Below are 13,801 nucleotides of genomic sequence, written 5' to 3'. Positions count from 1 at the left end.
CCTTTGTTGTGTCTATGGGAAACATAAATGACCTTGGCCCATATGCGTTTAATTAAAAAAAAAAGTTTTATCCATATTCCATTCAGCCAACCGGCTACGCTATTCTTAAACCGGCAGGATTGCCGATGTCGCCCTAAAATAGCCTTGAGCGATCGAAAGTTGTTTACAAGCTCGTTTCGTAATAAGACGTCGACTTATTAGTGACCTACGCCAATCGATAAGAGGAACCCTATAACAGCGTACGACGTAACTGCGCAGGGCCGGGCCCTCGTGACCTTGAGAAATGCGGCAATACCAACTCAAAATATATACGTGACCACCGGTGCGTAGTAAACAAAATATTATGTAAATAGCCATTCGCGGCTCAATTCACGCCGTATGGGTTCTAGAAAAATCTACCGCGTTGCCGGCAGGTTAAAACGCGATGTAGTTTGAAGGTAGATTAGTAATTTACCTTTTTTAGGCAGCCCGCGCCCGTGGCCATTGCGCGGTCGGCGGCTATTTTTCCAGCTTCTATATCTAGGGAGCGGCGTCGGCGTGCTAACGCCGCCCTCCTTGCTGTTGGTTCTTGCGAGCTTCTTATTCCTATGACGGCGTTTGAGACGCTCAGAGTGGGACGTCGCGGCGTCCCCGGCGCCCTCGTCCGCCGGCTTCGCGTTATCAGTATCACTCGCCGCCACGTTTTCTAGTTCGGAAACGATGGGCTCGACTTCCATCGTGGCGAGATATAACTGACGCGGGTTAAACGAGGGTTCTTATTAGCAACAATCAGCACTAGTGAGAGTCTATTTGGATTTATTTTAAAGAAACGCTAAGATAAAATGGGTTTTTAACGCACTGATAAACAATAGGTTCCAGCGAGCACGATTTGTTTTGAGAGCGCACACCGGTGTGAAGTTTGGTAAATAACAAGCGGTAGTTGTGCAGCTGCCAACATGACATCTTGCTGTGCTACCATGAGTACTCATTTAATATGATCGTATAATTTTATTTCATACGCTCAGTTTTCTATTTGCAATCTTTTTTGTATAAATCATAATTATAGATACACTTATATTTTGAATTCTTCAGTGTTGATCATTTAAATTAAAAATAACTGCGTTTTCGTCTCACAACTTGCCAGACAAAGTCACTTTAAACTCGAATCAGTGAATAACATTCGAGTTTACGCTCAAGTGCAAAAGCTCGAAACATTAGTAACGCCACGGGTCGTCAATGTTGACAACATAAGAAAAATTTCAGTGTTGTCACAATAAAATCTGACAAATATTTGGGTAAATAATGTAAAAAAAAAGTTTGTTATCCCTGTATCGGGGAACACAGCCTAATAGATTATGGTAACAATTAGGTCGATTATGTTGCATCACAATCGACACCAGGTGCATCACTGCAAAAAGGTGATCTTTAAAAAAAAAAAATGTCATTCGTCAACGCTATTGTTATTGTTTTGTACTCTAATTTAAAATGAAAAAACAGAAAGAAAATCTATTTTCTACAAAGTTTCGCTTATTGAATTCGCAAGAATATTCAGAAGAGATAATCTGGTCATCAAGTGACTCCAGCGAGTTCGAAGATGTCGACAACAAAGCGAATTTCAATAACATAACCTACAAGAAACTAAATCGTAAAAGAAAACGCAAATCAAAGGTTCCCAGCAACGTTTCTAACTTGGGTATCACTATAATTGACGTGACTAAACACACTGAAGGTGGTAAATCGCCAGTTTTAACTTGTAAAACTAAATGTAAGCCGATTGAAAATGTTCTTGACAATACATATTCAATACCAAAATCAGCTGAATATAACCACTATAAAGCTAATCTGACGTCGCCTGTGCTCTGTACTGGTACACAAAGAGCTAATATTAGCATCAAGAGTCCTGTACTAGCTCAGAAATTTACATCACCTCTTCACAGTCCTAAGGTGAGAAAAACATTGTTTAGTGAAAGTAAGAATGATAATAAAATCCATACAGAGAAAAGGAGTATTTCTCCCGTACTTTGTCACTATTTTCCACGTGACCGAAGAATACAAGATAATAACATTAAGATAGAAATTGAAAATACTCCAATATTAGAAACACAGAATTCTTTACAACTAGAAGACAGACATAGTAATGAAAGCTCGAAAAGCTCTAGTAAAAAAGATTTAATAAAAAAAGTTAAATCATTCTTTGATAATCAGTTTAGTTCTGAAAATTGTTCGCAAGTTTCAATTGCCGATACTCCTACACCGCAGAATACTTCTAATGATGATGTGGAAATAATATCCATAACTCAGATGACTCCAAATGAAAGTAGCTTAAAAACAGTAAAACACACTAATTCCACAGACAATTCTGCAATAGAAGCTGAAAAATCAAAGAAAATAAGATATAAGAAAGATGGTCTGGCATACAGACTGTGTTTTCTTTTAAAAAAACACAGTGCTAACATTTCTCTATGGCAACATGAAAGGTTCCTGGCTGATAATTCCAATTTCAAAATTCCTAAAGGAGAACACTTAGTGTTCCGAATTCAAAAAGTCGAATTTAAATATGGAAGTTATTTACTGGACACTATGGATATAAATAATGAGGTGTTTTTAATTTTGATCAACAATAGTTATGTAAATAATTGTGTTTTTAGTGTAGATAGTATTTTCAAGTTGTATGAGCCTTATCAAACATTTAATTTTGGTGAAAATAGCTTGATTGTAAATGTTTGTAAATTTGAATGTATTACTATAGATTTATAACTATAACTATAGTGCACGCTCACATGCACGTCGCACACGCATGCTTACTGTATTTACTGTGTACTTTGCTATTGTAACCACATAAGGCCCAAGGTCCTACCTATAGTCCTTCTTCAGGTTGATGTAATTTAAATTATATTCAATTGGAACAGTGTCGCTTTTGCATTGTTTCATTCAGTTTTCAAATAATGCAAAATCAACTCTATTTCCTATACTATACGTTCAAATTACAGTGGCAAATTTTGGATTTTTTATTTGTATGGCTGGGCGGCTGGGCCTTAGTGTAAGGCCTGAGTGGACGCTCGAAGCGGAGCGTTCGGCGGGGCGTGCAGCGTGGCGTCAGCTCACACGTGATGTGAGCAGCGTGCACTAAGGCCGCTCCTATACGCTTGCATTTGTTTAACATGCACGCCGCACGCCCCGCCCCGCTGCACGCCCAACTCGAGCGCCCACTCAGGCCTTACACTTAGGAGGTGATAAAACCAAGTTTATAGCTATGTTACCTGACTCTACCTGAAAGCCAAAGTTAGAAGGGTCCATTGTGTTACTACGTGATTATTATTAGCTTTCCTTAACTTGTAAATATTAATGTATGAGTAATGTATTTGTAACTATGTACAATAAACCACTTGAATTGAGAATAGAGTAGTTTTATTTGATCATAAGTGCTTGTTGCTAGGCCTACATGAATATAGTAGTTTATGCAACAGTGATATAATAAGGGTTCTTAAAATTCAAGGGTCGAAGTTACAAAACGAGACGTAGTCGAGTTTTGTAAAAAAAGACCCGAGAATTTTAAGAACCAATTATGAGCTGTTGCATACATTACTTTTTCTATGACAGCTGCAGCAAAAAAAAAAAAGAAAAAAAAAAAAGTTATTATTAAAAAAAAAAGAGTTATTATTAAAAAAAAAGAGTTATTATTTAAAAAAAATTGAGTTATTATTTAAAAAAAAAAAGAGTTATTATTGTAAATGAAAACATACCTCTTTCAATCAAGATGATCGGAACTTGTATCTTTAAAAAAAATAAAGCAGTTGTATTATACTCATAAGATGACTGCTAGCAGTCATCTTATGAGCCTATAGACAAAGCATTCAAATGACATTGCTTTAGATGTCACTGTCAGTCATTTAATTGACACATTTAAGTGCTGGAGTAGAAAAAAGTATATTTTGACTTTACCACAGACAAGACATCCTCTAGACTGAGCATAGTAACACTACCTCTGCCACAAATATACGGTAGTTTTATTCCATCTTCGAGTCAAAGTGTCAGAATCCCGTGCGTGCCGTGATTGGCACGTGTCTTTGAACGGACCAATCACGCACCCCAGTCTTTTGGCAGCATCGGTTTCATGAAATAATTGCTCTAAGCTCTGTCTTGATTCCTAGTCTATGTTTGATACTAACTAGGTTCATACTTGTACACTCTGTATAGTTGCAAACACCCATTACTATATATTAACTCTATGCCTATGGTGTCAGCTTGGGTGTGTAGATAATAATTATTGTATCCCATATCTATCCCATTGCCCAGGGGATGATAGTGGCATACTTTGTTATAAGAACTGATAAAATACATTGTAGTAGTGTGCTCAGGTATGGTATGGCGGCGGTCACCTGGCATAGGCAACAAATGACAAAAAAATCTTTCATCCACTTTAACTTCAATAAAAATCTAAGATTTTCCTTTTTCATATATTTTATTTCATATTAGTACACAAACAATGTTATTTAAGGCAAGTCCTCATATGAACACGGAGCGCGTCCTGCCTACGGAACCGGCGGCCGCATGCGGCGCACAGCAGCTCGCCGGGTGGTCGGTGTGCGCGCGTCGGCCTGTGCGGTCGGTGTGCGCCCGAATGCCGGGTGAGGGAGCTTTGCTTTGTGAACCTGTGAAAAAGGGATACATGATAATTCAGGTTATTCCCACTAGTTACTATCAAGTTGTTACCAATAGGCCGGTTACTAAACTTTAAATTGTTCGAGAGCATCACATTATATCCTACAGTATATTTGTGTTTGGAATATAATAGAACACTATTTTGTGAATGTATGTGTAAAGTAATCTCTAAAAAATATATTGAGATTTTTGGAAAAAAAAAATTTAAAAATTTAGTTTTTAAAAAGATGTAAACATCAAATTCTACAGTAGCGATTTTTTGTTCAAAAGGCATAACTAAATATTTTACACTGTAAGTAAAATATGCACCACTTTTTTAGTGGTGCATACGTCACGAGCAATAAAAATGTTTGAAATAAATAATTACAATACAACATTAATTAAACACTTGGTGATTTTCCACTATATTGTTACGCCAATTATTCTACTCAATCTAATAAAATAAAAAACCAGGGGATTTTATTTTTACTATTTTTTAAACAAGTATAACGTATTTTACCCCACGCGCATTAATTCTACAGTATATTTTTTTAATGCACCATACAGCCTGTAATTAATGTTATCACAACGTCAAAGAATCTCCTATTAATACAATGAGCTTTTGTCACAATTGTAAAAATGGCTATCGTTAAATTATTTAAATGATCGGCGCGGGGCGGGAGGGGAAGCGATGGCGATACCTCAAGGCCGCACGGCCGCAAAGCAACGGATTGGATAGGATGAAGGTATCTTAGGGCGGTTACAGAGTAGCGTTTTATACGAGCGTACGCGTACAGTCACCAGCAATTAAATGTCTGCTAGTGCACGAAAATACTAACGACCTTTTTTCCTACGTCCAGTTGACCTAAGTTTAAAATGTATAAATTGCGAAACTTGTAACGACATGTGTCCCACGTTTAGCTGACCTAGGTTTAAAAAGTCTACCGTACCGCGAAGAAATTCAAAGGTGTATGTGAAGTCCCCAATCCGCATTGGGCTAGCGTGGGGACTGCCGTACGAAACTGATAATTTTATTTAACATCACGATTTTTGGTCGTTCATGAACTGTCAAAAGTGACGTTTCTTCAAATAAAAACGTCACTTTTGACACTTGTATGGATGGGATATGTCAGTGTCAAACAAGTGACTAAAGTGACGTTTTTTTTTAGAAACGTCACTTGACACTTGTATGGATGGGATGTTAGGGTCAAACAAGTGAGAAAGGTGACGTGTTTTTAAGAAACGTCACTCTTGACACTTGTATGGATGGGATATGTCAGTGTCAAACAAGTGACAAAAGTGACTTTTAAACGTCACTCTTGACACTTGTATGGATGGGATATGTCAGTGTCAAACAAGTGACAAAATTGACGTTTTTTATGAAACGCCACTATTGACACTTGTATGGATGGGATATATCGGTGTCAAACAAGTGACAAAAGTGACATTTTTTTTTAAAGAAACGTCACTTTTACATGTATGGATGGGATATGTCAGTGTCAAACAAGTGACAAAAGTGACTTTTTTTTAAAGAAACGTCACTTTTGACATGTATGGATGGGCTATGTCAGTGTCAAACAAGTGACAAAAGTGACGTTTTTGAAGAAACGTCACTCTTGACACTTGTATGGATGGGATATGTCAGGGTCAAACAAGTAAGAAAAGTGACGTTTGTTTTTAAGAAACGTCACTTGTATGGATGGGATATGTCGGTGTCAAACAAGTGACAAAAGTGACTTTTTTTAAAGAAACGTCACTTTTGACATGTAAGGATGGGATATGTCAGTGTCAAACAAGTGACAAAAGTGACTTTTTTATTTAAAGAAACGTCACTTTTGACATGTATGGATGGGCTATGTCAGTGTCAAACAAGTGACAAAAGTGACGTTTTTTTTTAAAGAATCGTCACTTTTGACACTTGTTGACACTGATATATCCCATCCATACAAGTGTCAATAGTGGCGTTTCATAAAAAACGTCACTTTTGTCACACGAAAATACTAACGACCTTTTTTCCTACGTCCAGTTGACCTAAGTTTAAAATGTATAAATTGCGAAACTTGTAACGACATGTGTCCCACGTTTAGCTTACCTAAGTTTAAAAAGTCTACCGTACCGCGAAGAAATACAAAGGTGTATGTGAAGTCCCCAACCGCATTGGGCTAGCGTGGGGACTACCGTACGAAACTGATAATTTTATTTAACATCACGATTTTTGGTCGTACATGAACTGTCAAAAGTGACGTTTCTTCAAATAAAAACGTCACTTTTGACACTTGTATGGATGGGATATGTCAGTGTCAAACAAGTGACTAAAGTGACGTTTTTTTTTAGAAACGTCACTTGACACTTGTATGGATGGGATATGTCAGGGTCAAACAAGTGAGAAAGGTGACGTGTTTTTAAGAAACGTCACTCTTGACACTTGTATGGATGGGATATGTCAGTGTCAAACAAGTGACAAAAGTGACGTTTTTTATGAAACGCCACTATTGACACTTGTATGCATGGGATATATCGGTGTCAAACAAGTGACAAAAGTGACTTTTTTTTTTTAAAGAAACGTCACTTTTACATGTATGGATGGGATATGTCAGTGTCAAACAAGTGACAAAAGTGACTTTTTTTAAAGAAAAGTCACTTTTGACATGTATGGATGGGCTATGTCAGTGTCAAACAAGTGACAAAAGTGACGTTATTGAAGAAACGTCACTCTTGACACTTGTATGGATGGGATATGTCAGGGTCAAACAAGTGAGAAAAGTGACGTTTGTTTTTAAGAAACGTCACTTTTGACACTTGTATGGATGGGATATGTCGGTGTCAAACAAGTGACAAAAGTGACTTTTTTTTAAAGAAACGTCACTTTTGACATGTATGGATGGGATATGTCAGTGTCAAACAAGTGACAAAAGTGACTTTTTTATTTAAAGAAACGTCACTTTTGACATGTATGGATGGGCTATGTCAGTGTCAAACAAGTGGCAAAAGTGACGTTTTTTTTAAGAATCGTCACTTTTGACACTTGTTGACACTGATATATCCGATCCATATCGTTTCTATAACTAACATTTGACGTATCTCAACTGACCTAAGTTTAAAATGTATAAATTGCGAAATTTCTAACGAAATGTGTCCCACGTTTAGCTAACCTAAGTTTAAAAAGTCTAGCGTACCGCGAAGACATTCAAAGGTGTATGTGAAGTCCCCAATCCGCACTGGGCTAGCGTGGGAACTACCGTACGAAACTGATAATTTTATTTAATATCACGATTTTTGATCGTTCATGAACTATCAAAAGTGACGTTTCTTCAAACAAAAACGTCACTTTTGACACTTGTACGGATGGGATATGTCAGTGTCAAACAAGTGACTAAAGTGACGTTTTTTTTTAGAAACGTCACTTGACACTTGTATGGATGGGATATGTCAGGGTCAAACAAGTGAGAAAGGTGACGTGTTTTTAAGAAACGTCACTCTTGACACTTGTATGGATGGGATATGTCAGTGTCAAACAAGTGACAAAAGTGACTTTTTTTAAAGAAACGTCACTTTTGACAAGTATGGATGGGCTATGTCAGTGTCAAACAAGTGACAAAAGTGGCGTTTTTGAAGAAACGTCACTCTTGACACTTGTATGGATGGGATATGTCAGTGTCAAACAAGTGACAAAAGTGACGTTTTTTATGAAACGCCACTATTGACACTTGTATGGATGGGATATATCGGTGTCAAACAAGTGACAAAAGTGACTTTTTTTTTTAAAGAAACGTCACTTTTACATGTATGGATGGGATATGTCAGTGTCAAACAAGTGACAAAAGTGACTTTTTTTAAAGAAACGTCACTTTTGACATGTATGGATGGGCTATGTCAGTGTCAAACAAGTGACAAAAGTGACGTTATTGAAGAAACGTCACTCTTGACACTTGTATGGATGGGATATGTCAGGGTCAAACAAGTGACAAAAGTGACGTTTGTTTTTAAGAAACGTCACTTTTGACACTTGTATGGATGGGATATGTCGGTGTCAAACAAGTGACAAAAGTGACTTTTTTTTAAAGAAACGTCACTTTTGACATGTATGGATGGGATATGTCAGTGTCAAACAAGTGACAAAAGTGACTTTTTTATTTAAAGAAACGTCACTTTTGACATGTATGGATGGGCTATGTCAGTGTCAAACAAGTGGCAAAAGTGACGTTTTTTTTAAGAATCGTCACTTTTGACACCTGTATGGATGGGATATGTCAGTGTCAAACAAGTGACTAAATTGACGTTTTTTAGAAACGTCACTCTTGACACTTGTATGGATGGGCTATGTCAGTGTTAAACAAGTGACAAAAGTGACGTTTTTGAAGAAACGTCACTTTTGACATGTATGGATGGGCTATGGCAGTGTGAAACAAGTGACAAAAGTGACGTTTTTTTAGAAACGTCACTATTGACACTTGTATGGATGGGCTATGTCAGTGTCAAACAAGTGACAAAAGTGACGTTTTTGTAGAAACGTCACTTTTGACATGTATGGATGGGCTATGGCAGTGTCAAACAAGTGACAAAAGTGACGTTTTTGAAGGAACGTCACTCTTGACACTTGTATGGATGGGATATGTCAGGGTCAAACAAGTGAGAAAGGTGACTTTTTTTTTTATATTGACTTTCAATGTATTGTCATTAGGCTTTTTGAACGTAGCTATTTTAAGCGTAGCAATTTTAAAAGTATTGGTCTCAAGTTATTTGTTATTTATTTTGATTTCTCGCAAAGCACTTGTTATTATTCCAATATTTTTTTGATAACACGTGTTAAATAAACAGATAATTGTAGAAATATAAAATTTTCGAGTGTAGGATGAATAAACATATTTTTTAAGCATAAAATAAAAAATTAAAAATCATAATAAATAGATCTCACGGTATCCGAGTGGTGCAAATTTCCATATCAATTGAGATTAATATTATGACCTAATCATCAAATTTTCGAATTGTGTAGGAATTTTTAAGTTACATTTATATCGATTATTTAAAAAATAACTATAGATTGAGCTTACTGTACACAGCTCACAGGAAACTCTCGGGATTTCTTTGTTATTAATCATGAACTAACTTAAGACATATAATTGATACATTATCCCGACTGTATGACTTAGTCTGTATAGTGTTCTATATATTGACCCTAGGGTCATTAATTTCATGAAGAGCTCAATTACGGTACTCGAGATAATCGTATCGTGGGCATCTGTAAACCCTAAATATTGATTAGAAAAAGCTTTCGAAACTGTACGAATTAATGCAAGCAAAATTTTTTCTTCCCCCGCCTACAATAGCACAGAATAAATAATAGTACCTGGGTAAGTACAGAAGGTTCACTCTCTAACGCGTCTATTACGACAGATATTCATATCATTCAACGGACAAACCCTAGAATGTGTAGACGCTTTTACTCTTCTTGGAATAGACATAGATTCTCATATCAACTGGAAATCACATCTAAATAAAATCAAAAATAAAATGTCTAGTTTTATATATGTCATTAGAGAACTAAAAAAATCTACCAATCTTCAATGCGCTTTGACTGCCTACTACGCCTATGCTTCCTCATGGCTCAATTACGGGATAATTCTTTGGGGAAACAGTACTGACATAAACGATATATTTGTTCTTCAGAAGCAGTGCGTACGGATACTAGCCAACACTAAATACCTCGACAATTGCAGACCCTACTTTATTAAATACAAAATTTTGACGTTGACATCAATTTACATTTTAGAAATCTGTAAGTTCGTCAGGAAATACCCAGAATTCTTCCCTAAAATTGCCGACTGTCCTCGACGTTTCGAAAGTAGATTTAAGAATAACCTGGCGCCACCCATAAGTTCTGTACTAAAGCTACACAAATCAAGCCCAAACATGATGGCAATCAAAATTTACAATAAAATCAGCGACAACCTTAAATTGCAAACTTCAGACGCGCTATTCAATAAGCAGTTGAAGGACTTTTTAATCAACAAATGCTATTTTAATCTTAATGACTTCTTGGAAGATGAAATGTAATTATTATGTAGTTTAGTAGGTATATTTAATTAGAAATTAGATTAAATTAACATTATATACCTATTGATATTTTTGACATAAACTGTAACAATTTTTTAAGCATGAACATTTAGTGACATATAATTTGATAAATTGTTTTGACGATAGTAATAATGATATAATATTTGTAATACTTTAAAATGAAACTAGCATGTACTGTACTCAAACTCAATAGATTTAAGAATACTGCCGTGCCCTACCAGGGCCCATGTGAAACAACTATTACCTATGTAACACCTGTGTACCTACTTACCATGGATGCAATAAATATATGAAATATGACCGTTAGGTGGCGCAAGCGCGAGCAGGCGTCCGTTCCGTAGCGGTGCGCGGCAACTACTATGGCTATCTACCAAAACTGGTGTGGGCCGCATTTACTTGTAGCGACGCGACGAATTCGCGTAGTGAGCCACGCCTGGCAGTGGTAACAATTAAGATATTTTTTTCTCACCTGTCTCAACTGAGAAAATTAATTTCCAGCAGTTACCACTAATTCACTTTGGTGGTAACTATTGGGAATTGGTTTCTTTGTTTGTTGTTTCCAGGAGTAAATTGAGAGAAATAATGCTAGTTGTTATTTATAGCATTAGAAATAAGGTAAACAATCTTGATGTGTCTTTTAATTGATAAACACATTTTAAAAATAAGTTACGGCAAATATGTAACAATTATGAATCTAATACGATCATTTATATTCTTCTGCTTTCATAAGTAATAGTTTTTGATTTTTAAAAAGCGTTTTTCAATTAAAAGACATGTTAATATCGCTTACTTTCTTGCAAGTTCTTTCTAATGCTAAAAAACCGAACTATAGTGGTGACAACTTGGTGATCAGGTGGTAACAACCCATATAAAATACAATAAAAATTGTTACAACATTTTCTAAGTAACTATGTATTCTGCTTCAGTTAATGTAGTCTCCTAGCTGTTCTGACAGAACAGGAAGAAATTATTGATCTACTGTAACAGCAAATTTTAAACATAGGTACCTCATCCCACACTCCGCACACTGCACCGGCTTCTCTCCATTATGTGCCCTGTAGTGCGCCTCCAAAGAGTGCCTCGCTGTGAACCTCTTCTCGCACAACTCACATCCAAACAGCTTCACACCCATATGAGACAGCTTATGTGCTTCATACTTGCTAAACACAGCAAACACTTTTGAACATATCTCACACACTAATGCGTCTAATGTGTGTAGTCTTGTATGTAGTTTCAATGATTTTGCGTGCTTGTAACCCTTATTGCATATTGCGCATTTATGTTTTGTATCTTCTAATTTTGAAATCATATTTGGAATGATGTCATTTGTTTTTATGTTAACTTTACTGATATCATTTGTGTTTTCATCATAATTGGAAGTGAAACTTGTGTTTATAAAATCTTTATCATCTATGATATTACTATTTTGAAATCCACCTTGGTTGTCATCAATTTCATAATTATCTGTTATATTGTCATTTCTCTTATTACTAAGTTTGTAAATTCTTTGTACTATAATATTATCATCAATATCATCTCTATTAGCATCTAGCATTTCTATATTATTGTCTTTATATTTTATAGTATGCATTTTACCGTGTTTCACCAAACTGTCTTTTCTACTAAAACTTTTGCCGCAAACAGGGCATAGGAATCTCTTCTCCCCACTATGGATAACCAAATGCTTCAGCAAATGTACCTTTTGGTAGAATTTCTTTAAACACACATTACATTCAAACGTTTTTAAACCTTTATGTGTCAATAAATGTCTTTCTACATTCGCTTTATTCCTGTACACTTTGCCACAATATTCACAAGTGTGTATGAGACCTTTATGCGAAAGCAAATGAGATGCCAGGCTATGCTTATATGTATAGCTTTGATTACATATATGGCAGGCAAAAACTTTTACATTCTGATGACTTCTTACATGATTCCGCAGTTTTGCTTTAACTGTATAATACTTATCACATAGTTCACATTGGAAGATATTTGATTTAGTATGTTTCCTGATGTGTTGTTCTAAAGTAGACTTTCTCGTGTAGGACTTAAGACAGTAATCACATTGGTACAAGTCAGATTTTGTATGTAGTTTGAAATGTGACAGAAAGCTGCTTTTTTGTGAAAATCCTTTGCTGCAAATGAGGCATTTATGTTTGCATGAAGGATTTGTATCTGCTTTGGTCAGTGAGTTTTGTGCTTTCTCCATATTTGTGGTTATTCTGGAATAAATAAATTGAAACAAGTTGATTTCAGTGATATAAGACTGCATTAAATAGGTATTTAATAAGCCAAACCATGTTTAAATGTTGTAAAACCATGTTGTATATTAATTTGAAAGTACTAGACCGTTTTTGCTTCAAGAATAGGTTTTATTAAGTGAATATTTTATTATGTATAACAAAACTTACATTTTATTAAACTTACAATAAACTGTTAAATTTAAATGGCAACATATTAAATGTATAGCAAAACAATGCCTCGTTTCTAAATTACCTTAAATTGCTGCAAATAGTACACACTACAGTCAGAAATATTAATAAAATCGGAATACAATTATGACACGGAACATAATTTTATCACAATTAAAATGCTAGTTTACTTACTTTCCTGAGAGATATCTATAATATTTTAAACATCATTGAACTGTATCTTGTGGATTTACAGTTTAATGTGGTTTGCTGTAATATTTTAAAATTTATCAAAAGAAGACAAATGAAACACTATGACAAATAAACGCAAATGACGTTTAATCTGACGTTCGAGTACACGAAGAAAGTGTTTCTAATAAAATGGAAAAAACTAAAAAATAAAACTTTTGAAATGTACTTAAATTATTATCAAACCTAATTTTTACACCCCAAAAGACGAATTGTTAAAATAATTACTGTATTGTAAGTATTATTTCAGGAAAATAAAAACGTGGTAAAAGTTTTTATTTTCCCCACTATTAGGGTAAAACGAAAGCTCTCCCTGCTAGCAACACCGTTGAATTTCAGTTCAGTTCAGTCGATATTTTCAGCGGTCGTGAATGCAAGACTCCCATGCTACTTTCCACCGCATAGCTTTCTTTTTGTATTTTTAGTTACATATATATTAACTAATA

The 13,801-nt window shown here is 35.5% G+C and overlaps 3 protein-coding genes across 3 annotated transcripts in view; 1 reads left to right on the top strand and 2 right to left on the bottom strand.

Annotated features, from left to right (window-relative positions):
* Positions 1–920, bottom strand: part of LOC134659519 (programmed cell death protein 4) — a 31,552-nt gene extending 30,632 nt beyond the window's left edge. Inside the window, exon 1 of the mRNA XM_063515182.1 lies at positions 455–920. Coding sequence (XP_063371252.1) covers positions 455–716 — 262 coding nt within the window. The 5' untranslated portion in view covers positions 717–920. The remainder of the gene's footprint in view (positions 1–454) is intronic.
* A 501-nt stretch (positions 921–1,421) lies between these two features.
* LOC134659787 (uncharacterized) lies at positions 1,422–2,736 on the top strand. Its single transcript, XM_063515490.1, has one exon. The coding sequence runs from the start codon at positions 1,465–1,467 to the stop codon at positions 2,734–2,736; it is 1,272 nt and encodes a 423-aa protein (XP_063371560.1). The 5' UTR covers positions 1,422–1,464.
* A 1,732-nt stretch (positions 2,737–4,468) lies between these two features.
* Positions 4,469–13,254, bottom strand: LOC134659487 (zinc finger protein OZF-like). Its single transcript, XM_063515131.1, has 3 exons — positions 13,192–13,254; positions 11,703–12,917; positions 4,469–4,631 (listed from the first exon to the last, which is right to left on the bottom strand). The coding sequence occupies exons 2-3, from the start codon at positions 12,902–12,904 to the stop codon at positions 4,469–4,471; spliced, it is 1,365 nt and encodes a 454-aa protein (XP_063371201.1). The 5' UTR covers positions 12,905–12,917; positions 13,192–13,254.
* Positions 13,255–13,801: the final 547 nt, after the last annotated feature.

The sequence above is a fragment of the Cydia amplana genome, chromosome 25 (genome assembly GCF_948474715.1).
Source record: "Cydia amplana chromosome 25, ilCydAmpl1.1, whole genome shotgun sequence".
NCBI classification, from domain to species: Eukaryota; Metazoa; Arthropoda; class Insecta; order Lepidoptera; family Tortricidae; genus Cydia; species Cydia amplana.
The sequence above is the reverse complement of the archived record's forward strand: the minus strand, read 5'-3'. Positions and strand labels throughout refer to the sequence as shown.

What these genes read in the sequence shown, in the direction of transcription:
- LOC134659487 (XM_063515131.1), bottom strand. Translation starts at nt 12,904, where the DNA reads ATGGAGAAAGCACAAAACTCACTGACCAAAGCAGATACAAATCCTTCA. An exon ending in TGTGCGGAGTGTGGGATGAG is followed by an intron (nt 4,632 to 11,702) that starts GTACCTATGTTT and finishes CCTTTTTCACAG; the next exon opens with GTTCACAAAGCAAAGCTCCC.
- LOC134659787 (XM_063515490.1), top strand. Translation starts at nt 1,465, where the DNA reads ATGAAAAAACAGAAAGAAAATCTATTTTCTACAAAGTTTCGCTTATTG.